Genomic DNA, 24,091 nt, shown 5'->3' with positions numbered 1-24,091 from the left:
CCATTACAGTTATGTCTTAGATCAAAAGAGTGAAAGTGATTGACGTCTGTAATAGGCAAGATAGAACGGCGGTGAAAATGAATCGCGTAGCTCGAAGGTGAACGTGGGATCTGCTTCTAGAAAAACATAATCAAACCAAACTACCGTGGAGGAAGAAGAGCTCTGAGTAAACCATGTTTATGTATCTCCCATTATACGTCGCAGCATCAAGACCTCATGCTTAGTGACGAAGACGCTGTTGAGAGCTGTAGTGGCACCGGAAGGCTGCTCCAACCCTAGATTATCGAGTGCGTCGACTAGGTCGCGAACCTTGGCGCCCTCCCAATCGCCGGACTCCGTAGTCCAAAAAGCTCGCTTGATACCAACAGATGCCATGTACGATATACATCTGTAGCAGGGTCGTGATGCAAGAACAGAAGGGTGCCTTTCAGGAGGAACGGAGGGAGCAACTACAAGATTCGTCTCCACTTGAGAACTGATAAGCTCATCGTACAGCGAGCCAGTCGAGGGAAGTTTCGTAATGCTAGTCTCTACTTTCGGGTTGGGCTCCGCACAGCAGTCAACTAAGTTGCTAACAGAAGAGCTAGCTTTCCAACCTTGCCTGACCACGTACAGATCTGCTCCATTCAGTCGTGGATGTTTCGTTCTCTCTTTGGTTTTACGAGAGCCTTCGCCTGTTTGTCCTTTTGGAATCAGCATCGGCTGGGCTTTCGATGATTTGGCCGACTGATTCTTAGTCTCATAAGAGGGACGTAGTTTGTATGTAGACGCCATGCTGGCGCAGCTGTCGTCGGATTTCAGCTCCTGAACATCGCGCTTATCAGAAAATCGAGGATTGGAAGCCGCAGAATGGCAAGGTGCTACGATGGTGTGTTTTGTTGACGTTTTATGAGCACACTGTCGGTGCTTGTGTTTTTGTTGTCCGCTGTTGGACTTGTTGCCAACCCTGTGTTGATTCTTCTTCTCGTTCTTCGGCCGGTGTTTCACCGCACTGTTCTTTGTCGACAACGCCACGTCCTTGGTTTGATGCGCGAGGTTCAGTGTCGTTCGATCGAGGTGCAGAGCCTTCAAAGCGCCACTCTTGAACCTGAGACTGGCCATAGTGTTGCTCTGTGGTGGACTGGGCAAGGGCAGCTTTGCAGACTGCCTCAACGTACGATTTGACGGCGTCCCTTCGTAGTCGAGCTTTTCGTTTAGAATCACCTGATAGTTTGAAGCACGGTTTTTGAGAGGACAGAATACTGGATGTCATCGTGCTAGAAGCAGAGAGGGCGGAGTGGATAGCCATCATCTCAGAGTGCATGGAGAGGGGCGTATTAGCGAGCTTTCCTCCGCTGTTCATTGTCTCGAATGGCGTAAACGTCTTAGCAGTCTCCTCCCCCAGAACCCCTAACTCTCGCTTGAGCTTCTGCTTACCCTTCAATGCAACGATAGCAGGACCGTTCATAGAGCGCAGTGGGAGACGACCCGTCTTCAGGGCACCACCGTCGAAGCCAGAGCGATGGTCATTGAAGCCCTGTCCGATGACTTTTCCGCCGCGCACTATGATGGCCCCATGGCGATATCGAAGGGGGGACTTGGCAGCCTGCTCGAGGCAAAGATTCAGATAGTTGTCACTCTTCATTTTATTGATCTTAGTGTGATGAAGATTTAAGAAAATGGGGTTTAGGACTTTAGAGAGTGGCTATTGCTTGCAGAAGTTGCGTCGGTGATCGTAGTGATGGCAGTAGCTGAGAATCTGGAAGCTGTAGGATTGCAGATGTGTCGAGTGAAGTTGTGAGTCTTGACACGTGAATAAGGAAGCTACGCATGCCGCTAGCGCGTCTTGGCACTCCCAGCAAGAGTCCTACGGTCAGCGTTCGCTCCTATTTGTTCAATACACTTGATGCCACCAACACGAAGTATGGCCAAGATCAGTCTGACCTTACCAAAATATCCGTAGCTCTCCAACCCCAATGACGGCAACGGTAACGATGCACCGCCTACTCGGCCCACACGACCGCACTGATGCCATCTTCATTCCCTGGAGTACCAACGGCGCCAACCCTCACATCAGCCACACGTTCGCCCAGTTTACCAGTTACCGGATCCCGTGATACAATGGCAACGTTCGCGGTTGTCTGATCACCAATAGCGACAAAATCGCCGGCCTTGTTGATATCAAAGGTGCGAGGATAAGTACCATACGAGGACGTATTATCTGTCCACGCAAGTGTTCCGTCTGAAGAGATCGTGTATTGCGTAAGAGAATCGTTGGGCGCAAATTTCTTGTCGTTTCGGTTTGTGATGTACAGGAAGTTGCCCTTGACCTTGATCTCGCCTACTTTGGCACTAGCCGCAGCAGAGCTATTGCCTTGGTACGGAGTCACGTTTTGCTTCAATGTCAAGGCCAAGCAGCCCCCTGATGGGTATGACACGCTCCACCCGTGCACCGAGTTGGTGAGCTCGTTGGCAACGAAGAGTATGGTACCCTCTGCTCCTCGTCGCACTCGCGAATTAGTCCCTGCTGGGTTCCAGAAAACACCGTGCCTTGGACCACTCCCTGGAACAGGCTTAGCGGAAGGACATTCAGTGAGCTGGCCAGAAGTCTTGTCAATCTTGTTGATACGGATCAAGTCAGCACCCAGGTCAGGCACCAGCAAGAAGTTTCCTGTAGGATCCACGAATGCATGGTGCGGATGTGGCACATCCTGGCGGTTCGGGTCCACGCCTTTGCCGCTCATCGTATACTTCAGCGTCTGTAGTGGTTGTCCACCATTGAGAGGCAACTTGAAGGTTGTCAGTTGCGAAGACTGGCTGTTCGTTGGTCAGTAATGGTAGCTGTGAGAAAGGTGTAATGACTCACTAGTGAGCATTTGCAATGAACCCTCTACCATCCGCTCCGCCATACAGAGTTGTTGCAACTGCACCAAGAGGAGTTGGCGCCTTGCCGGCTGCGGTCAGAGTGCCATTATTGCCGATCGAGAACGAAACCAAGTTTCCCCCTGGTGCGCCGTAGAAGACCTCATCGGGTATGTACAACGCCTTCCCTGGACCATCGTATGTTATCCAGCTCGGCAATCTGTTGCCTGTTGGCGTTGAGCTACCGAGCTTCAGGGTGCCTTCGCTGAAGGTCAGATGGTTGACGGTGCCTGAATAGTGAGTCGCCCATAGATCCGCTGCACTGGCGACGCTGCCGAAAAGCGATAGAAGAATGGGGTGTGTGGACAACATAGCGAACCTCGGTGGAGCAACTGCCCCTACTGCACGGCAATAGCATAGATGTATGTAAGTTTTCTTTCTTTTCTTTCATGTTCGCGATTCATCATCCTGGGTCATGCGTGCGCGATCTGCGGTTTAGAGCTACTCTAATGGAACACGTCTTGACAAAGCCTTCGGCTAGAAACACGACCTCATCTTGCATTTCATCAGTTTCAAGGATCTTTCTTTGCGTCGGCATGTCTGATCGGCTCCCGGATAAAAGGGTTATACATCGGAGTAATATACTTGCAATATGCACGCTTGTTTTGTTCCAGGATCGCCCTATTGCAACTGGGCGCCGACCCCGGATAATCAACGCAGGGAAATTACTTAGCCCTGTTTCACGGTCACACATCGCCTTAATATACCATCATGAAGATCACTGGGTGTCACTAGTCATCTCTGCTACCGGGATCGCGGCCACCACGCCGCAAACTTGCGCCGGCATACAAACATGTGCCGGCATGAATTACGCACATCCGCGGCTGCAAATATGGGGACACCGCCATTTTGCCTTTGGCGAACAATCTGCGTAAACACAAACGAAAATTCCAATGCCAAATTTACTTCGAGCCGTAGTTTCAGGACAGCTTCAATGCAGCCTGGGCGGAACCAGGGACCCGATAGACGCCTACCACCACGCTCGTAATCCACAATGTTTATCGGAAAATGCTCTCCGAATCCTTCAAATCACCAGCTTTCTCTTATCATTTCAACTCCGTATCAATCAATACAACCATCGGATCGCTAGTCGATACGGTCTCTTTCTATACATTAAATATGCGGACATGAACCTTACGAAAGACAAGAGCGCAGTCACTACTGTAAATTGCATCACTATAGACTGGTCAAATCAAGGGGAGATATGGCCGTGGGAAGGTATCTGAAGCGATACTAGCTCAACAAGCGTTCATTCCCATCCCTTACTTGGAGTTCTCAGTTTCCTGTTGTTTGATCCTAGCCCTCAATAAGGTGCCTTAGTAACAGCATGCACATACGTCTTCTCGCATGTCGTCCCATTCCCTTTCCAACTCAAGACATCATTACTCAACGCGCCCTCACAAATCGTCCACCCTTCTCTCGAGCCGTTCACGGTCAACAAATACCCCTCGTCCAACGCCAGGTTCCCTGCCGGTTGCTCCGAAGCTAGGAACTGTAGCTCTTTCCCGGCCGCCACTACGGTACTGTTGTAGCGATATTTAGCACCGCCGAAAGGCGCTGAGGCTATAGTCGAAAGCGTCCCCGAAGTCAAGGTGAAGTTTGGAAGTGAACCGTAGCCCGGCCCTGTTAAGCGAAGGAGGAGAGCTGGTTGATTGAAGGGATCCTAACATGGTGTTAACATCTGCTAAGATAATATCGAATAATTTAGGCAAGACGGAAAAGGTGAGGCGGGAGTTGAAGAAATGTAAACGTACGAATAGCGAAGTCGCGGAGACAGCCTTCAATTCTGAAGAATTTGCGCTCGGGTTAAGCTGTGAGGTTGTGACGAGGAGGAAGTTCGTGAGCTCTGTCGGCAGAGCTGCGCACAACGAAGCACCAGCCACCGCAAATACGCTCAATGTCGAGATCCACATTCTGGGTATTGGCGATTAATCTGTTTACTAGGTGTCGAAAAGCTGGGGGGTGGGTTGTTCCTCTGTAAACTAGACGTTTCGTTTTGAACGTGTTTGATGTGAGCGAAATGTGAGAAACACGAGCGAGTAGATCGCGCATCTATATACCCGTCACAAACCGTGGGACCAAAGAGCAAACTATGTTTCATGGTTCCACAGATGCCATCATACGTACCTGCCATCCCTATTCAACATCTTCAGCCACCCAATTGCGGCTCAAATAGCCCTTGCAGATCCTCCGATCCCTGGACACGTCAACGGCCAACAGCAGCGTGCAAAGGCACAAATTATCAAACGCGCCTAAAGTCAACAGGTGGCAGGCCTGACTACTTTAAGGGAGCTATGCCTCGTTATTAGAGACTTGGTTTTATTGCAAGAGATTCCGACAATGGTCTACGAGTTTGTAGGGATGAGCGTGACGTTGAAAGTGGATAGATATGTGGATAGTCGGATGCTCGCTGCATCATCGCCATACCAGAGCTAGCCTAGTCTGGTCGGCTCCACAGCCGGATGAAGTACGAAGGACAACAAAGCAGGATGTCAGTATTGAAGGAGGCTGGAAGGTGGAAGACTTGATGAGTCTCGTTGTCGAGCTCGCCAATGGACTCGACATGATGTATTCGTGACCTGATTTAGAATTGTGTGAGAATCTGGTATACCTCCAATGTGTTTGTATTAAAGCATATGTTGAGTATCACAACCTATGGTTCGATCTGATCGTCTCCTAAAATGGGGTATGTCCAGCGCCCAACGCCTCAATGAATCCCGTCTGGCTGTTTGCCTCTCGATACGTATATCATGAATTACAAGTGCACCACCATGTCGCTGATCGAACGCGCAGCTAAGTGGACATTGACACAGCGCCATCGCCCAGCACCCTCGCGACCAATATGTACATCATCATCGCTCCGAGGACCATCTTCCACTTGTTGCGGCTCAGCCAGCCTTGTCCCGCATCGCGTGCTATTTGCGCCGCATCGTGAACCACCGTTGCACTCGCACCAGGTCTACGCCTCAAGCCAGCAACCTCAGGCGAACAATGTAGTTGTGATGAGCTCTGTACTGGCCGCGGCAGTCCCGTTGCAGAGTCAATGCGCTTCTCCTTCATCCACTGGAGGTTCTCCTCGTCCGTCTCCGGCCACTCAAGCCTGAACTTCGCACCCCCGTCGCCAGCCTTGATGCCTCCTATGCCCCTTGAGTTCGACGACTGTGTACTCATCTGCTTTGATCCACCGCCAGTGCTATTCCACCACCTCGTCCTCTGTGCAAACAGTTTCCTCTCCTGCTCACTCGCCCTAACAGATCCCGTCGTCATCTCCTCACTTGTCATGAAGCTTAGCAAGCCCGTCAGTATTGTGCTGACCTCCCACGCCGGGTTGAAACTCTTCGGATGGAAATCGCTTATGCTCAAGCAGAGTCGTGTGGAAGGCTGGAAGCGGCCGGATGGAGTGTGCATGCGTATTGCGGGCGGCGCGAAAGGGTAGTCCGGCGGGAACATGAGGGTACCCCAGTACTGGCCACCGTCATAGGGCGTGTCGGGTGGCCCGGTGAGAATGTAGTGCCACTCAAGGATGTTCTTTTCGGAGGGGTGGGCGACGATGTAGGGTGGTGGGGATTTGGTGATAGAAGCGTATTCTTTTGTAAGGCGCTTGGTTGCTGCAGGTGTTGCCATCGTGATTATGTGTGGGAGGGCGAGAGGGGGTGTTGTAGAAGGGTTGGCAGATGTGGTTGCCTTTGTGATTACGTAGAGTTTGGTGGAGTTCGCGGCGGGTGATGTAGGTTGTTTGGGCAGATAAGGGTGTAGGTCAAGTAGTAATACGAGTATGCCGCGATTACCGTATGTGAAAGAAGACAAATTCACAGCAGAAGTGACGAGGTGGAATAGGTGGTGAATGAAGGCACAGTGACCGGCATAGCCGCAACCGTGGATTGATTGATGCACGCACGTGACATTGCGGTCCAGATCTCGGAGGTCGGAAGTGCACCCCATCATCCAAGGTTTCTATCGACCGCCAAGCTTTGAGCTCGAAGACATCAACAGCCTCAATGGCGTCGCCGAACGAAGATGATGCAAGTAGAAATTATAATGGACGATTGCGGGAATGCAGCTAATCGGCTTCTAGGTCTTCGAAAGGCTGAAGAATAAGACGGACATCAACGAGCAGAAGCGGCAGCAGGATGAGCTCAACACGCGGTTAAACGCACAGCATCACAAGTCACAAGAGAGGCTGGTAGAGCTGGTATGTACTCTGCAAGCTTAGGTGGCCTCATCGAAGCGTGTGCTAATTGTGGAATAGATTGGCGACAATACCTCCCTCCCAGTGACGATATCATCGGTCCGCATCCTTCACGCCAACCGGACAAGGCGATCATTCCTCGAGCGAGTAGTCGAACCTTTGCTGAGCGCGAATCGCGATGAGTCATACACGCTTGAAGAGGCTTTGAAGGAGGTGGGCAATGCTACGGACAAGCTAAATCGCTTTGGTAGGACAACATGCGACTGAAGCCTTCGCACATGTCTAACGCTATATAGGTATCTTCAAGTCGCCAATATCGGTATATCTCGACAGACCGGATCAGACAAATGCCTCCAGCTCACCGACCGATGTCGATGTCTACATCTCTGCCTTCGAGCGCGGCAACTACACCATCAAGACAGGCACAGAGGCTGGCGCTTCAGAGGCGGATGCCTACGTTCACGCTGAGCTGCGGAATGTGCTGGGTGGAGCCGAGACTCTCAATGCACATGGATCGTTAGGAACGCGAACACGCTCAGCCTACTCTCTCGCTTTCGATTCCCCAATACTGAGCAACCCAGACCTAAAAATCCAAGTCAATGGCTTCGCAAGCTCAACGCTGAAGAGCTGGGCAAGTCACGAAGAAGTACTAAAAGGTGGAAACTCAAAGCTTTTGTGGAGATCAAAGACAGGACATCAGCATGAATTTGGCTACTCTGGCATCTGGCGACAGGTCACCAGTCTCGCAGAAAACGCATCCCCAACTGTCCGCGTCGACGCAGGCGACTCCTTCAAATCAAGCATCACGCATACCTGGATCAACGACAAGCGCGACTATCCCCTACTGCCTAGCAGTGGTTACCTTATGAAGACTGTGTCTGAGCTCGCAGGTTTCGGTCCGCTAAAAGGCGACGTAGCATTCTTCAAGTCGGAAGCTGAGTCGCAAGTCGCGCTTCCGTTCGGTGACACTGGCATCACCTTGACCGCGGGTCTACGTGGAGGACTCCTGTACCCTTTGACTTTGGGTGGTGGCAATAGCCCGCAAGCATCACGCATCAACGACCGCTTCCAGCTCGGTGGTCCAAATACCGTCCGTGGTTTCCGCCTTGCTGGCCTCGGTCCTCACGACGGCCCTGACGCTGTAGGCGGCGACGTGTATGCTGCTGGTGGCGCTTCCCTCCTCCTCCCAGTCCCGCGTGTCGGAAAAGAAACCCCGTTACGACTTCAAGCGTTCATCAACGGCGGGCGCCTGCTCTCGCTCAAGTCCCAGTCTTCAAAGAAGGAAGAAGGGTCATTCGGAAGCGGGAACGAGGTGCAGAGTAGCTTGCAGAAGACGGTGCAAAGTTTGACACAGGAGCTGCCGAGTGCGGCGGCGGGTGTGGGACTGGTGTATGCGCATCCGGTTGCGCGATTTGAGATTAATTTTAGCTTGCCGCTTGTGATGAGGGCGAAGGAGGAGGGAAGGAAGGGTTTGAGCTTTGGGGTGGGGATTGAGTTCTTGTAAACGGTGTGGAGGTGAAGTGGAAGAGACTAGGAATGAGCTGGAATGGGGTGTAGATATGTACTAGTAAGCTCTAGATTCTCTGACAAGCATGGCATTTTCCTCCCTTGATGCCTTTGTGGTTCTCAATGTTGATGTGAACTACATATTGGATGTCATACTGCCAAAGATGGAGCCTATGAAGCAACGATCATATGTCCACGAGCATTTCAACTTAGATCGAGTTGATGCATGTGAATTTTAAGTTTCAAATTCTAGCATCGACGTCTTGGTGGGCATATGCGCTTGCTTATCGACCACGTCCCCGCCATACCTCATCCTTCACCCCATGGACTAGCTAGCGAATGTGCGATACCTCCTCGTGGCAGCTGTGATGTGCGTAGGATTCTTGCCGAATACAAGCGGTACAGCGGGACTGGTCTCGAATGTTCGGGGACCGTATTATCAACTGCGTAACGCGAAGGTGTCTGGGGTTTGATCAACCACGGAGTTTGTTCGACGGACGTCTGCCAACGTTCGAAGCCTACGGATAAATGAGTCCAAGCTTCTCCTTCTTTCCAGCACTATTCTTCTTCGTGCCGTCTCATCGAGCACTCATCAAGAACTTGCGCCACCACACCGTTTCGGCGTCCAGAAACCAAGGGCTGGCGCTTTCGATAAGTTGTTCTGGCGACGGCATTGTTCTAGCGTCCATATACCCTAGGGCCATAATGAAGACATCACATGTTGTCAGGCTTGTGCGCGCAAAGACGCTATTCGATATCGGATGCGGCATGACTGGAGTGGGGTCGTGAAGAAGCGTAAGGACAACAGCCGACCTAATCAGGGCAGTTGACGAAGGCCAATATGTAAGACAGAATAGATGTCTTTGTTTCAAAGGGCGTGGAAGTAAAACTTTGGAGGAGGCAACTCAGGCCAGGTCTTGCTGAGTTGTTCGTATACGGTAGGTGTGATGGCGATTCCGTTTAAGGTAGGAGCGAACGTGGTCGGGACGAGAAATCCCGGGAGATTTGCAAGATCGTGTGTTCTTCATCGGTGGCTGCGAGATACGTTGCGTTCAGATGCGCGGTGATGTAGGTTGTTTGCATTCACTATCTCCACTTCAGACACAGCCAAGTACGGTGGACCTCACCGCTCGTCCCGGGATCCTGGTACAGACGTTTATAGTGAAAACTCTCAGCTGATACGGGCCCCTCCTTCTTCCACTTTCAGTAATCTGCGATACAATATTGGTGTTTTGGCTCTGTTCGGTTGACACTGGATCACTGTTCTGGAAAGCGCGGATAGCTGCCGACGGCAACCTGTCGAAGTTGAAATTCCGTAGTACTGAGTGTCGTGGCGAAAGATCAAGGTAGCACAACGTGCGATCTGTTGTGCGCGTGCTTAGCGATTCGGGCGGGTGGTTACAGTAAGCTTAACAAGTCGCCATAAGTCTAAGCTGACTGCGTTGCGTTGCTTGAGGTGATCGGGTGGAGGTAACGGTCAGATGGAGCATTCTGATACAACCCATTACTGTAGCAGTACATATATACATAATGTTGAACGGAACTTTTGCTATCCGTATAATGGCCTCAGCTGCGTGCGTCAGCAGGTCCACCTGCACGATCTTATGCAGGAGCTTCTCTCCACATCTCTACCAACCCAATAGTCTGAGCTCAACTAGGAATGCAAAGAGAGAACTAAAATGCAGTGCAACACGAGGACATCCCTTCCCTGGTTGTTTAGATTTGGTGAGGCTATAAATGTGCTATACTGTGATGAGACATGCGATTGGGGGTTGTCGGTGAGTAGCGCGGTGCTAACTCGTTCGCTTGCAGATGTCGTGCAGCGAATGAGAGGCGAAATGCTAGGGTTTGACAACTAAGACGTGATGGTGTGCTAGTTGAGAGATGACTGTGGTTGTGGCAGGAGGCGAATATGCGAAGTAAAGGGATACATCCCGGGGAGAGAAGTCAAGTGGAGACAATAGACATGCGCAAACGAAAGGAAGCGCAGAACTCCATAGAGTGAGCCGGGCGAGAACTATTACCATATGTCATTAGCGATCTGATCGAATGGAGTGATTGCGACTTCTTACCCTATCGGCGTTCTCCTAAAAAAAGAAAGCTCGTGATAGTGCGACTTGAGAATGCTGACCATCTTCAACCTCATTCCATCTTATGTGCAATAGTGCTTGGCGGCTCCCAGTAATACTTGCCTATGATGACCGTATGCTTTGATCAAAGCAGAAAGTTAGCAAGTTGTCTATACTTGTAGCGGAAGTGGGTTTGGTAGGCATGAGTTGTCGTTTCTAAACCGTTCCAAGTACTCTAGATAGGTTGGGGTTAGCCTGTTCCCACTTGAGCGGAAATGTGCGAGAGATGCCTAGGTATGTATTCCATCATCAGCCAGCATTATTGCCAGTACATTATAAACAGTTCCTTACTTTGACAAACTTTGGAGCGCTTAACGCATCTATATTATCGCTTATGAGCGATGTTATTGGGAATGTATTCAATGCTGTACTTTCTACATTTCTCCAAGAACCAACATCGAGCCCTTCGACTTACACCAAATCCTCTTTTGCCGCACAATGGCTTCGGAATCACCACAGGACGACCGGTGAGGGTGAGCTCACCATCGCACGGCATCATCGAATCTAATGGGTAGAGCAGGCCGTACCACGCGCATCGATCCACAATAGATCGGTTTTGCACGTTGTCGACTCGATGAGCGCCATGTATTCTGCAATATCATTAGATATGATCTGCTTTTCCGTCGACCGGGACGTCCTCTTCATCTCTTGATCTGCCCGCACAGATTCCATCTAAGATCTGCGAGTGTGCAGTTTCATTGAGGGTGGAAGATCGTACAAGACATATACTGGCCGACGAGACATGCAGTTTGTCAAACTGGGTGTAAGGCGATACGAAGGGCTGAAGGGTTACAGTATGCTGTAAGGGCTTGCCTGTGCAAGTTACTGTCCAGATGAGTGCGACTTGTGCTGCAATGGTATGCAGTCAACCAGAAACCACGTCGAAACAAAGCTGTCGAACGCCCGATAGACGTCTTCTTGTCGAATCTAGTCGGAGTCCTTGCGCGACCGTGCATTAGAGCTGACGGTTCGTACGCGTACAGCCAATCCCCTCGAAACCAAACTCTTTCGCAGCTTCGCACACCGGTCGCACGCCCTCTTTCGATACATACTGCGGTTCTTTTGTCAACCCTGTTTACACGTCTGACCTCGGAAGGGCTTCAACATTTTTTTTTGTCGGCTACAGTTCCCAATGGAGTGCTCGATGCGCCGTCCTCTTCTGGATAGCTGATACCAAGAATTACCAAGAACGCCACACGATCCTGCGAATATCCTGCGACTGTCTTGGACGAATTGAAGTTGAGTGTCATTTGCAAGGTGCGGAGCAAAGACAACCGAAAGGCCTGTGTATCAACGGTTGGCGTAACGGCTAAGCTAATTGGAGTCGGCCCCCATGTCCCGCCACTGACGTTAATCACAGGCTCTTTCGACATCCTACCCCCTCGAGGTCTTGTAAACGTGCTGACATCTTAGGAAGTCCAGGAGTACTTCGCGTAGTTTCCAAATGCCAAACAGAATTTGAAAAGTTAGCGAAGGCCTTCAGGAGTACGTGAAATACGGTAGAGTAATGACATTCAAATTGTCGCGAGATTCTCATTTGACGCGTCAGGACAGAACCTAGACATGCCGCGCGCGCCCAGACGGAAACCCTGTCCAGGAAGCGTTTCGGCACATCTTTGTCGTTGGAAGCCATGGCGAACTTTCTCCGCAACGGGTGCATGATCCCCCATGGAGTTTAGCTATGTAACGTAACCTGACTTTCAAGTTTGTTTCATCTTGGCGGAAAATGTTACTCTCCCGATTTGGATATGAACCGACAAGAACGACTGATGACTTCAAATGCAATCCGTGGTACACCTTCCTGTCGGGGCGGAGCCCGTTTCACAGCATCATGCCGTCCTTCACTGCCTGGATAACTGATCGGCAGACCCCATGAGGCGGGCGTACCGCGTGCCAGCAAACCAGGAACCAACTGCAAGGCTACGGCGTCTCGAGTCCCTTCTCATTGGACAACGTTATGCACAGTAATATGGGACAACAGTCATGCACTACCCCAGGATATGTTGCCGGTTTTCTGTAGGATTTACGTCCTTGGAAAAACGCTTATTTGCGGGGCTATTGCCCTGGCTCGGGCGCCTTCACATGGCAAGTGTAGCTGCTAGGGCCTAATGGCGGGAACAACGTAAGAGTGAATGCTAGTAGCTTGGATAGCCCGCGCGCACAGACAATATCCAGAGAAATCACGCGCCCTCCTGGGCCCATAAGAAGCTCTCACTCCGCACTCCCCTCACTTTTTTCTCACCTAACCCCACTGTCTCTGTCTACCCAGCTTGGTCTCAACCGCGCGGCAAGATGAAGACCTTCTACAATGTCTATGCGATCGTAAGTTCTCAAACTCAGCCTGCTTCTGACTACACCTGTTAACAAATAGTTAGTGCGGTTTCGCCGCCATTGGCGGTGGTCTGTTCGGTTTCGACATCTCTTCCATGTCCGGTGTCCTAGGTACCGAAGCCTACAGGAACTACTTCAACTCTCCTAGTGGTACGCGCCAAGGTGGCATCACTGCCTCTATGCCTGCGGGGTCCCTCATCGGTGCCCTGTGCTCTAGTTTTCTTGCCGATCGCCTCTCTCGTCGAACTGCTATCCAAATTGCGGCTCTCATTTGGATCATTGGCGCCATCTTCCAATCTGCGAGCAACGGTATCCCACTCCTCTGCATCGGCCGTGTCGTTGGTGGCTTCGCCATCGGTGTCTGCTCAGCTATCGTTCCCGTCTACCAATCAGAGATTGCTCCAAAGGAAATTCGTGGTCGCGTTGTTTCCCTGCAACAGTGGGCCATCACCTGTAAGTCGAATAGCTCTTCCCGGCTTTCACTTCTCTGTTTCCAACGTGTTTCTTCCGACGCCGGCTAACACATGACAGGGGGTATTCTTATCCAGTACTTCATCCAGTACGGCAGTTCATTCGTCGATGGTGGTGCCAAGAACCCATCCCAGGGCACTGCTGCTTTCCGAATCCCTTGGGGTATCCAAGCTGTACCCGGTGCCATTCTCCTAGTCGGTCTCTTCTTCTTCCCTCGCTCTCCGCGTTGGTTGGCTTCAAAGGACCGCTGGGAGGAGGCTCTGCAGGTCCTCGCCCATCTTCATGGCGGCGGTGACATGAACCACCCGAAGGTGCTTGCCGAATACAAGGAGATTGAGGACGCTCTTCGGTTCGAGCGTGAGGTGGCTGAGACTAGTTTCACTGCTCTAATCAAGCCTCGTATTGTCAAGCGTGTAATCCTGGGAATGTCTATACAGGCTTGGAGCCAGTTGGTACGTTTTGACCGCCCTTTGACGGTCCCTGGGTCATATCAAGTGCTTCATAGCCCTTTTTGGCCCATCGACAGCCCAAACTTCATTTTTATTCGCTAACACGACCAGTGCGGCATGAATGTTATGATGTATTACATTAGTAAGTTTCAACAGAACTTTCTTTCAGTACTCTTTTGTTTCAATAATCTCCATATTCATATATCCCTTCTTCAGGTGGACTGCGCCACGCGGCCGTGTAAGCCAATCAACGTATGCTGTGGTCCACAGGCTGCGCCACAACCCACCAGAAGGAGCAATCTTTACGCAGAATAATGCTAACTACGTCGCTCTTTAGTATTTATCATGCGTGGAGCTGGTATCGCCGATGAGCTGCTCACAGCGTCTATACAATACATTATTAACGTTGTTATGACCCTACCAGCCATCCTATACCTCGACAAGTTTGGTCGTCGCCCGGCTCTCCTGATCGGTTCGTTCCTCATGATGACCTGGCTCTTCACCACCGGTGCTCTGCAGGCTACCTACGGCCACTCCAATCCGAACAAGGCCGACAAAGACATCTCCTGGGTTGTTCCCAAGGAGCATAGCGCCGTCTCCAAGGCCATTGTCGCATGCTCATACCTCTTCGTTGCCTCCTTTGCGACGACCTGGGGTCCCACTTCATGGACCTACCCGTCTGAGATCTTCCCGGCCAAGGTCCGCGCGAAGGCTGTGTCGCTCGCAACGGCATCCAACTGGGCATGGAATTGCATTCTCGCCTTTGCGGTTCCCCCACTTCTCTGGAGCATCAACTGGAAGATGTACATGATCTTCGGTACCTTCAACGGTCTCGCTCTCGTCCATATGTTTTTCGCGGCCCCCGAGACCAAGGGCAAGACGCTCGAAGAGATGGACGACGTCTTCGACTCAGGCCTCCCTGCTTGGAAGGCTGGCAAGGCTGGCTCGCGTCTCGACCAGATCACGCGCGACATCGAGAAGGGTGAGGTCAAGGTCGAGACCAAGTCTCACGGCCACGTTGAGCAGGTCCCTGTTGTCGAGCCCAAGGCTTAGACGGCAGACTGTGTCTGACCGATTTGGTGGCGTGGGAACGACAAGCCATGTGTTTACGAGTTGGATCTACGAATAAATCGATACCTCTATATTGGTCTCGGATACAGGTAGATCTTTCATGGTGTACAAGGCTGGGTATCTGTGTGGACTACCTCACAGCGGCGATAGAGTTTAGGGATACCCTTGATGCCTGCACAACTCTCCACTTCTTTCGGACGGCCTAGCATACTATAGTCCGCTAATACAATTACTGTAACCCTTCAATCCATGATTTGCCGTGTTATTAATGTTTAGGTGGGCAAGCAAAAGGCACAAATCAAGTAAAGACCAAATCCCAATTCTGGTATTAGACTCGCCACGCCAGCAGCGTCAATAGTGTGGTATATAACGAATGTAGCGAAGAGGTATCAAGCAACGGAGCCAAAAGCCGCAGACCAGTGACCCAAAGAAAACACTACGAAGAAGAAGAATAGACTTGTCGCTGACGGAAAATAAAAGGCCCCATCTAACACGCTCTCACAACTTGCTGAAATTTCTCGTAATCATAACGACGACGCCTGCCACAATCTTGATGGCGATTTTCAGCACAAACACGACACTCTTGAAAGCGAATGTCAGGACATTGATGATCGTCCGTGTCACAAACGGCAGTTTATCCTGGTCTTCTTTCTCCTTTCGAGTCTTCTTGTCTGCCTTTGTCTCCTTGGCCTTGGTGGTCTTGTCCTGTCCATACCACTCCCCAAGCTCGATATCCTTCTCAAAGCTGGTACTCGGACTCCTACTCGTTGCCGTCGACTTGAGCGATGACGCGAACCTCTTGAGCCCAGACCCACGAATTGGTCCTTTAGTCTTACCGCCAAAGCCCTGAAAGCCTTCGACGAAAGATTCTTTGAACGCCTTTGCGGTGTCTTCTTTCTGGTGGGTCAAGGTGAAGCTTGGTGGGGGAGGCTCGAAGTTCTCTTGGCTTTGGTTTCGACTGCGGCTTCGGCGGCCGCGTGTGGCTTCTGCAACTGCGACGGCGAGAAGCGTGGCGGTCACTACGTCGGCGAGGAAGGGATTTCCGAAGTGTGATAGAGCACCAAGGTTCAGGATCAATGCATCGTTGGTGAAGTCGAGGCGGGCGAGCATCGCATCGTCGGCGGTTGCGTCTGTGGTGGTTGGAAGTTGGCCAACTGACATTTCCGAGGGGGTCATCGATATGGGCCGATTCATGCTGTCTATCCGTGGTGGTGGTTGTAGTGGCGAGAAGGCGTTTGTTCGTGGCGATGATGGAGATAGGATGTATGGATTGCGAAGTGTGATAGAGGCAGGCTTCCGTCCAGTAGTCTGCGGTGTCAGAGGCGTATTTTGTCCGTAGAATGCCGTAACAGGACGAGTAGAAGGTGTGTTGATGACGGAGCAATCCCCTTCAATGGAAATGGGGAATGTTCCGAGCGTAGGATGGTGCAGCTGATATGATCCTTCCGAAGGCATGTGTTGGGCCCAAGGGTTTGCTTGCTGTTCAGGATTGTCTCGTATCCACGCCAGCGCGCAGCACTCACGCTGTGCAGTCCCTGCAAGAACATCTTCCGCCAGTCGTTGGGCAGCAGGCGACTGTGCACCAGGATCTGACAAAGCAATGCGAGAAGCGGCAGGAGAGTTGGCAGCGGCATCAAGCGCTTGAAGAGCAGCAAGCTTGGGATATATGCTAGTGAGAAGAGTGGTGCTTTCTTGCTGATGTGGGTCAAACGCGACGTTATCCAGGGATGGAGGTGCAATGAGATCGAGATGAGCTACCGGGAGGACTCGGGGTTGAGTGGGATGGTGCCGTTGAATGAGTAGCTCATTCATGATGCTTGGGATGTCATGTGAGCCAGCGAGGTTTGACTGCGCTAGTGAGTAGAAAGGAAGAGACGGTGTAGTACCAAAGGTAATGGTAGGGTTTGCTGCGGTTGCCCGATGCATCTTGAGAGTGTAAATCTGTACTGTAGGTTCTTCCTGGCCGTTTGTGGCTAGCCATAGATTATCGAGCAGATTCGAAGGTGTAAAGAAGGGCCTTGCCGGTGGAGGAGCTGTTGAGCTGTTTGTACGGACGTTGCTGTGGGGGATGTATGAGTCGGGAGCGTATGGCGATCTGCTCATCTGTGTGCGAGGGAAATGGGTCGGTGATGCTTGTGTAGGCTTATAAGATTGATTCCCTAGGGGCACTGTTGGATCGTAGACTGGAAACATTGATCGCATCGGTACATCTTCTTGAGGCAGCATGCTTCGTACTCGTGTGGCAGAACTATTTGCTCGCACGAGGGTTGCGGCTTCTGAGAAAGCTGGAGATACTGCTCGATCCGGATCCGGACTGGCGATACGTGATTGTTGTTTGCTTTGATCGTGTTGCACGGAAAACGCCGGCGACGGAGCTCGAGGGTCTTGCCCTCTATAGAAGCTTTCTTGTCTCATCAGATGTGGTGAAGGCGTTCTTTGTTGTGATGGGGATTCGAAGGTTGGTCTGCTGGCTTGTGGGGGTGTCCTCGTAGCCTGCGTATTAGGGATATGTGCCCGTGGAGGGGCTGCTATTGCGGGCGGTGGTGCCATTGAGTTTGATGGAGACACAGGAACTGAATTGACCTGGATGATGAGCTCGTGAAAGTCTGCTGGCGGCTTTGTGCTGTTTGCGCTGTCTACCCGCTCCGTTGTTGGCTCTGGTGTTGCAGGTTTTATATGAGGAGAAGGCCTTTGACTCGGGCTTGTCTGCCTTGGAGCGCGGGGTGGAGGAGGAAATAGTTGGAATGCCGGACCCGCCATACTGAACTCCTGGTGCGTTCTTTTTCGAGGGGATTCAAAGACCCGAAATAGATAGAGCGACCAAACGAAACACTTGTCGAACCGTGCAAAGGAGCATACAAATGCTCAAAACAGTAACACTGGGAGTACAAGCACGGTAGACATGCGTTGGAACGTCGGGTAATCTGGGGATAACGACTATAAGACGATCACACTTCTCACATACCAAGCCAGCAGCGAGGGCAATAGCGGTTGAAAGAAGGCTCCCATGCATAGGTTACCCTTTTGGGCCTCGTGGTGGTCGGAAGAGCCCAATCATCATGCGTGTAATCCTCGGCGCTTCTATCAGTTGATGAGCGGCGGTTATATTTTAGGTGGTTGGCTATCTCTACTGTAAGCGCCCAAGCTCAGAGTTCGCTACACTCCGCTCCACGTTTGGCCCGGGGTCCTACGATGCATGCATATCGCCTTGATTCGTCGGATGCCGTGTGCCTGGCCTGCGCACAGAGCACCAATGTACGTGACGAAGTGACCGGCGGTCCGCCGCGATCAACTCGGAGATCTATTTTGGGCGCTCAGGACCTTTGCCAGCGAGCCTCTTTGCCTGTCTCTCGCCGAACGCGGAGAACCATGCTGCTGTCCGACTTTTACCGTCTGCTGGCATGCAGCTCTCAAGGAGGCGTGTTCGGCACTCGTTGTTGCCGAATGCACTTCATCTTCCACGACACTATTTCCAGGTCGACGAACAAGGAATGTGTAACAAAAGAAGTGATTTCTGGCATGGTCGCGTATAGTGTTTGTTCATGTGGGCACGAGGGCTGAAGCCACGAGAAACCAGCGGTTACAGCCAGAGTCCTGCAGATTGAACGGTGGGCGTGATTATAGCCGCCCCTATTCCCGACGCGGACTAGTCTGAGATGTGTGCCCAGAGGCTTGCATGGCGAGTGTTAGATACCGGATACCATTTGTCTCTTCTCTCGGATTACCAGCCATCTGAGCACTCTTCCCCAGTTCAATTATGGGGTAGTATTGGGTCCTTTGAACACAGCTGAAGGTTCTATCTGGAGATAACTCGGCGGTAGCAAGCGCTCGAAGTGGTATGGATTTACATGGCTTATGAAATATGCATGATCAGACCATTATGAAGCCGGAATAGGAAGTATAACATGTTTTACATGAACTAATCAACCACATCACTTATTGTCTTACTGTGGCTTGGGGCTCGCGATAAATCAGCGCGAGGCCTGGGAAGCAGGAGGCGCTAACTGCGCATTAGGCTTATCGATAACCTTATTTTTTAGCCGAGAAAAAGTTCAAGGCTCGTCATCATTCGCGGTCGCATTGCAGCGTAACCTACACGATGCCGACAGAATTAGAAGAGGTATGACTTCTCCACATGCTATTGCAGACCTAGTACTAATATAGTGTTCCAGCTCGTCGAGTTCCTGCACCACGGCAATACGCAGATCCGACAAGTCGGTCAGAAGAACCACCCCCACCACCCCACCATAGACACCGCTCACATACAACAGCCGTGGAACATGTCATCGGATACTCGCAAACAAACATACCTCTCTTCAAGCGCAACCAGCTAGAGCCCGTCAAGGATCTCAAGCTCCTCGTCAAAGACTATACGGAGATAGCGAAGAATGCGCTCACCATCCTCATCAACATCTCATCAGACACCGAAATCCTAACGGAGCTGGCCAAGGATGACGCGCTGCTAGAGACGCTACTCTCACGGATAACCGTATGTCAGTTCCCCATGCTTATGCTTAGAAGGATGCCCGCCTCTGACGTATGAGGTAGAACCCCAAAGAGCAGAATGCGAATGAGATCGCAATGCTCCTCGCCAACATGGCGAAGGATGACTCACTACAAAGAGTCTTGGAGCTGAAGCGCGATATACCAAAGGAGCTGTCCAAGTCGACATGGGCCATGGATCAGCTCATGGACTGCTTTGTCAAAGGTGCTGAAGGGGCTTACAACAAGCATGCAGATTTCGATTATCTGTCGTACTTCTTCGCCGACTTGGCCAAGTTTCCAAAGGGCCGCGAATACCTCACAACGCCCCAAGAGCACGATTCGAACATCATCCCCATCACAAAGATCCAAGTCTTCACCGATCACGCTTCGCATATCCGACGCCTAGGCGTAGCATCCACGATCAAGAACGTTTGCTTCCATGTGCCCGCACACCCGGTTCTGCTCTCCAATCTGTCTCCAGATCCGAGCCTACCACCTCCTTCGATCGGCGCGAACCTCTTACCTTACATTCTACTCCCACTCATGGGCCCAGAAGAATATTCTGATGAGGACACTGAGGGTATGTTGGATGAATTGCAATTGCTCGAGCCGGACAAGGAGCGCGAGAAGGACGTGGAAATCATGAAGACGCATCTGGAATCCTTGTTGCTACTAAGCACTACAAAAGAAGGCCGAGCGGCATTGAGGGGGGTCAAGGTGTATCCCATTGTGAGGGAGTGTCATCTGCATACTGACGATGAAGGCGTTCGGGAAGCGTGTGATCGCGTGGTGCAGATCCTGATGAGGGACGAGGAGGGCGAAGAGACAGCCATGCCAGATGCTGTTGGTGGGGGTGGGGGTGGAAAGATGGTGGAACTGAAGAATGAAGAGGAGGATGAAGATGAGCAAATCATTGATATTTTATAGATCTCCACATCGAACACGTTGGAGCAAGCATATCAAAGACGCCAATATATGCAAGTATGCGATATGTACGAACCTCTCATATGCCCTCTATATCATACCTTGATCGGTCTAATTTGACCATCCAGGCTACTTGTATCACTTTTGTCACTATTGCTTTCCTTCTCTTTCAACCCACCACTATGTAGAGGGCTCTCGTTTCTTTCTTCAGCCGCAAGTTCCTCCAGCACCTTCTCCCGCGCGCCCAACTCCTCATCCCCCGTCCCCTCACGTCCATGCATCTCTTTCTCCGCCGTCTTACCATCCGCGCTGTTTTTGTCCTTCTTGATCATGGACCATCCACCCCTCCAACCCACCCATTTCTCCTCCCAAGGTCCTCTCGCCACAATCACTAGTATCGCCGCACAGATGAAGCCGACGCTCGTGCTACCTGAGCCAATCCAGCCCGCTGCGGCATATATGTGATTCCCAGCTGCGGTGCCGATAAGTTGTCCGCAAAACGTAGCCACCATGAACGCTGTGTTTACACCATTCCTCCTCCTTGGTTCAATCGCATAGATGGAACTTCGATTAGCGATCTGCGCGGTTTGGTTGCCAAAGTCCAGTAGTAGGGCTTGTAGAATGGGCCCCGAAACGTTGAAAGTTCCGATATATGTGCCTAGGACAACGGCCGTGAGCGAGCAAGAGAGACCGAAGAGGACGGAGAAGTGCGGCACAAAGCGGTCTGTTACGAGGCGTGCATATACAGGCGAGACGAGCATGCCTGCTATACCTATCAACCCGAATAGACCGATAGCCAGAGAGGAATAATGGTACGGATCTCCAGCCAGCAAGAAAGTCAAGGTAGTCCAGAACGATGTAAAGGGCGCAGAGCAGAACATGCCAGCCAGACAGGCTTGGACGAGGGCGGGGTGCTTGAACAGCATCTTCACGATATCCCACAGGATCCTGAAGTAGTTCATTCCCGGATTTGTCGCTGGGTAGTCTGGCATAAAGAGCCAGAGTAGGATGAAGATGAGATATTGCAGGCCAAGGGCCATCCAATACACGGCGCGCCAGGTTACAAAGTTCGCCATTGTGCCGGAGAGCACGCGGGCTACTAGGACGCCGAGCATGAGACCAGAAACTACCACTGAAAGGGCTGCCGCGCGGCGATTCGGTGGCGCGAGGTCACCAACGAGGGGAAGCATAAGCTGTGGAGTGACGGTAGTGACGGCTGTTATGAAAGAGATGGCGGTAAACGTTCCCAAGTCATTTGTAAGGCAGAGACCTAGCCTATCCATGGAGTCAGTACGTACGCCACATCCCGAAACTCTTCTATGCCTCTATGAACAAACAGATATGGGGTAAGGAGTCTTGAAGGCGTTCATACATACCACATGGTTGCAGTAAATAGCACCAATCCACACACAAACGGCCTTCGCGGTAGCAAATCTCCCAACGGACATAAAAATAACAGCCCAGCCGCATAACCCGCTTGCATGACCGTCGGTATCTGCGCGACTTGCTCATACCTGACTCCGAAATCATGTGCCAAGATGTTCAAAATCGGGTGGTTGTAGTAGAGATTCGCAACGGTAACTTGATAAACTTGAATCAGCACAATCTCAAGACGAACAGCAGGAACTTCCTTGGTTAATTCAAGGGCTAGAGTGGTTGTGACGTACATCCAGCAGCAAAAGCAAACAGCACATTCATGCTCATCGAGAATTGCGGCGGTCTATCAGGATCCCAGCGACAATTCGGTGGTGTCCAAGTCAGAACCCTGTAAATTCTCCTCCATAACGATGACTCTTTCTGCGCTTCTTTTACATCTACACTCCCCAGCTCTTCCCGTGGTGTTGATGTCGAAATTAAAGTCGAGCTTGGTAATTCGACCGGAACCCGTGTGCTCGGACCCCCGCCCCCATGATTTAGTCCGGTAGGTGTCATTGTATGTCGTACATGGATGTTAAGTTCGTGAAACCTGTCCAATGAAGGCTGACGATGCGCAAAAATAAATTTCAAAAGATATGGCACAATGAAAGAAGGAAATATGCAGAAACGTTGAGCGATATGCAGCATCAAAAGTCCATGACGGGTTACTCGAAAATCTTGTTGCAAGAGATATCCCGCAAGCGCTAAAACTACCCGAAGGGTCACGCTCGACTCGCCCCAGTCGAGGGTCGAACAGATCGGGCTAACGGCTAGTCCCTGAATTAACCACAGGCGAGTCCAGTACGGATTCCTACAGAGGTGAAAGAGTGCTATAGCGACAAAATTGCAAAAATGCGAGGGTCCAAATTCATCCTCGTCATCTGAGTCGGCCCACCACTCGTTGTCAAAATACAAGACATCCCCTGATAAGGGTAATCCCTCTAGCTCGTCATAGTCATGATCGGACTCCCATGCCTTCACGTCGATCCCCAAAGCTGCTTCCAATGTTTGCCTGCCGTGGGCCTCCAAAATTGTGTTGCAAACGCGAAGGTTATCAAATGAAGTCTCAACCCATGAGTCCAAGCCTGTACCACTCATGGGCTCAAGCGCAAAGATTAGTTAGTGAGGTGTAGCTTATCTCATCGGCCACGGATTATTTCCGCCCTTAGTGGCGGGGCACTACCTGTTCCCCAAAAAAAATGAGACTTGAGCACAGGCCGTTAACATAAGCGAAAAGTGTCCCTTTTTTTTCTAACAAGACAATGGGAGGCTAAACGCAGCTGCCTGCTCGCTTATGTGTGTAGAGTATATATTACTCTTTATTTACATTATCAGCATCAACATAGAAAGCTTCCTTGGTGTAGTTGGCTATCACGTAGGTCTCATATTATTCATATATGATCTAGCCTTGCCTAGAGTAATCCTAAGGTCGCCAGTTCGATCCTGGCAGGGAGCATTGTTTTTTTTTTGGGGTAGAAAGCAATCCTTTTTTTCCGTCTGCGTCTATCGGAGCTATTCGGAGCTCCTGTTGCCAATGCACCGATTACGTAATAACCTCGACAAGGTCACTAGTGAGTTGTTCGTGAAGTTCTGTACTTAACTTCTTGCACTAATTTATTTGGAAGTCATGTTTGAGAAAGAAATAACAATTTGAGTAACACATAAGACTAAGCTATCCCTTCTTACAGATAGTATCTATTAGGATAACACTTCGTCCCACCTATGCGCAACCTGCAGTCACTACAGCCACCTTTCGCAGAATCGCTTCTAGATCTAAACACTTTAGCCAGGTTAACAATCTCTCTCCAAACCCAAATGGATATAGAAGACAGTTTAAGTAACATCTAAGTAGTATAATTCACTGCCTAAATGATCTTATTCAATCAAACCCCCGCCTTTTGCGTGGAACTAAATCCGATATGCCGCTTTCAGTAAACTTTTCGATCGCACTTAGCAAGCTTGAACCCAATGAAATTGTGAATATTCTACTACTTCACATTCCTCAAGAAATCCAAGAAGTCTTAGGGAGGCCGGGTGTTACAGGTGATGATCTACTCGCGCTCCCCCGGCAAGACGACAAGCTTAGTGGGTGGATTGTATACATTGATATTGTTACAGATAAAGAGGGTCACACGTTAGGTTTATACGTTAGTTCTGCTACAGGTTAAGGAAGCAGACTTCAAAGATAGTTAGAATACGATTAATATATTTTTAATAAT

At 50.8% G+C, this 24,091-nt stretch overlaps 10 protein-coding genes and 1 non-coding gene across 11 annotated transcripts; 5 read left to right on the top strand and 6 right to left on the bottom strand.

Moving 5' to 3' along the window:
* Positions 1 to 177: 177 nt before the first annotated feature.
* On the bottom strand, positions 178 to 3,213 carry K460DRAFT_293590 (putative isomerase YbhE; the record flags this gene model as incomplete). The annotated part of the gene is made up of 5 exons (XM_040929432.1): positions 178 to 775; positions 884 to 1,078; positions 1,122 to 1,684; positions 1,998 to 2,796; positions 2,846 to 3,213. The coding sequence occupies 5 exons, from the start codon at positions 3,211 to 3,213 to the stop codon at positions 178 to 180; spliced, it is 2,523 nt and encodes an 840-aa protein (XP_040784478.1).
* A 726-nt stretch (positions 3,214 to 3,939) lies between these two features.
* Positions 3,940 to 5,260, bottom strand: K460DRAFT_369932 (uncharacterized protein). Its single transcript, XM_040934056.1, has 2 exons — positions 4,656 to 5,260; positions 3,940 to 4,564 (listed from the first exon to the last, which is right to left on the bottom strand). The coding sequence occupies exons 1-2, from the start codon at positions 4,812 to 4,814 to the stop codon at positions 4,205 to 4,207; spliced, it is 519 nt and encodes a 172-aa protein (XP_040784477.1). The 5' UTR covers positions 4,815 to 5,260; the 3' UTR covers positions 3,940 to 4,204.
* Positions 5,261 to 5,477: 217 nt separating this feature from the next.
* Positions 5,478 to 6,763, bottom strand: K460DRAFT_319455 (ubiquitin-conjugating enzyme E2 6). Its single transcript, XM_040930422.1, has one exon. It carries the CDS (start codon positions 6,523 to 6,525, stop codon positions 5,695 to 5,697), a length of 831 nt encoding a protein of 276 aa, XP_040784476.1. The 5' UTR covers positions 6,526 to 6,763; the 3' UTR covers positions 5,478 to 5,694.
* A 158-nt stretch (positions 6,764 to 6,921) lies between these two features.
* K460DRAFT_409353 (uncharacterized protein) lies at positions 6,922 to 8,594 on the top strand (the record flags this gene model as incomplete). The annotated part of the gene is made up of 4 exons (XM_040937241.1): positions 6,922 to 6,927; positions 6,977 to 7,093; positions 7,151 to 7,337; positions 7,387 to 8,594. The coding sequence occupies 4 exons, from the start codon at positions 6,922 to 6,924 to the stop codon at positions 8,592 to 8,594; spliced, it is 1,518 nt and encodes a 505-aa protein (XP_040784475.1).
* A 598-nt stretch (positions 8,595 to 9,192) lies between these two features.
* K460DRAFT_262631 (uncharacterized protein) lies at positions 9,193 to 9,366 on the bottom strand (the record flags this gene model as incomplete). Its single annotated transcript, XM_040927476.1, has 1 exon — positions 9,193 to 9,366. A coding segment is annotated over one exon (174 nt), but the record flags the coding sequence as incomplete, so codon positions are not given.
* A 3,651-nt stretch (positions 9,367 to 13,017) lies between these two features.
* On the top strand, positions 13,018 to 15,029 carry K460DRAFT_294080 (general substrate transporter; the record flags this gene model as incomplete). The annotated part of the gene is made up of 5 exons (XM_040929470.1): positions 13,018 to 13,047; positions 13,101 to 13,509; positions 13,588 to 13,979; positions 14,088 to 14,118; positions 14,314 to 15,029. The coding sequence occupies 5 exons, from the start codon at positions 13,018 to 13,020 to the stop codon at positions 15,027 to 15,029; spliced, it is 1,578 nt and encodes a 525-aa protein (XP_040784473.1).
* A 516-nt stretch (positions 15,030 to 15,545) lies between these two features.
* Positions 15,546 to 17,807, bottom strand: K460DRAFT_409351 (uncharacterized protein; the record flags this gene model as incomplete). Its single annotated transcript, XM_040937240.1, has 1 exon — positions 15,546 to 17,807. One exon carries the CDS (start codon positions 17,805 to 17,807, stop codon positions 15,546 to 15,548), a length of 2,262 nt encoding a protein of 753 aa, XP_040784472.1.
* A 1,339-nt stretch (positions 17,808 to 19,146) lies between these two features.
* K460DRAFT_292936 (DUF383-domain-containing protein) lies at positions 19,147 to 20,459 on the top strand (the record flags this gene model as incomplete). The annotated part of the gene is made up of 4 exons (XM_040929382.1): positions 19,147 to 19,167; positions 19,220 to 19,265; positions 19,319 to 19,536; positions 19,596 to 20,459. The coding sequence occupies 4 exons, from the start codon at positions 19,147 to 19,149 to the stop codon at positions 20,457 to 20,459; spliced, it is 1,149 nt and encodes a 382-aa protein (XP_040784471.1).
* A 92-nt stretch (positions 20,460 to 20,551) lies between these two features.
* On the bottom strand, positions 20,552 to 22,388 carry K460DRAFT_293003 (MFS general substrate transporter; the record flags this gene model as incomplete). Its single annotated transcript, XM_040929387.1, has 3 exons — positions 20,552 to 21,731; positions 21,833 to 22,037; positions 22,124 to 22,388. The coding sequence occupies 3 exons, from the start codon at positions 22,386 to 22,388 to the stop codon at positions 20,552 to 20,554; spliced, it is 1,650 nt and encodes a 549-aa protein (XP_040784470.1).
* An 833-nt stretch (positions 22,389 to 23,221) lies between these two features.
* Positions 23,222 to 23,328, top strand: K460DRAFT_t64. Its single transcript has one exon. It is a non-coding gene; the product is annotated as a tRNA-Met (tRNA).
* Positions 23,329 to 23,581: 253 nt separating this feature from the next.
* Positions 23,582 to 24,073, top strand: K460DRAFT_175673 (uncharacterized protein). The gene has a single exon (XM_040927002.1). The coding sequence runs from the start codon at positions 23,792 to 23,794 to the stop codon at positions 24,038 to 24,040; it is 249 nt and encodes an 82-aa protein (XP_040784469.1). The 5' UTR covers positions 23,582 to 23,791; the 3' UTR covers positions 24,041 to 24,073.
* Positions 24,074 to 24,091: the final 18 nt, after the last annotated feature.

The sequence above is a fragment of the Cucurbitaria berberidis genome (assembly GCF_010015615.1).
Source record: "Cucurbitaria berberidis CBS 394.84 unplaced genomic scaffold K460scaffold_5, whole genome shotgun sequence".
Lineage (NCBI taxonomy): Eukaryota > Fungi > Ascomycota > Dothideomycetes > Pleosporales > Cucurbitariaceae > Cucurbitaria > Cucurbitaria berberidis.
This window is presented reverse-complemented; position numbering and strand designations above follow the sequence as displayed.

Excerpts from the sequence above, each read along its gene's own strand:
- K460DRAFT_175673 (XM_040927002.1), top strand. The coding sequence starts at position 23,792 with ATGCCGCTTTCAGTAAACTTTTCGATCGCACTTAGCAAGCTTGAACCC.
- K460DRAFT_369932 (XM_040934056.1), bottom strand. The coding sequence starts at position 4,814 with ATGTGGATCTCGACATTGAGCGTATTTGCGGTGGCTGGTGCTTCGTTG. Across the intron at positions 4,565-4,655 it reads TCTCCGCGACTTCGCTATTC|GATCCCTTCAATCAACCAGC; the intron begins GTACGTTTACAT and ends ACACCATGTTAG.
- K460DRAFT_319455 (XM_040930422.1), bottom strand. The coding sequence starts at position 6,525 with ATGGCAACACCTGCAGCAACCAAGCGCCTTACAAAAGAATACGCTTCT.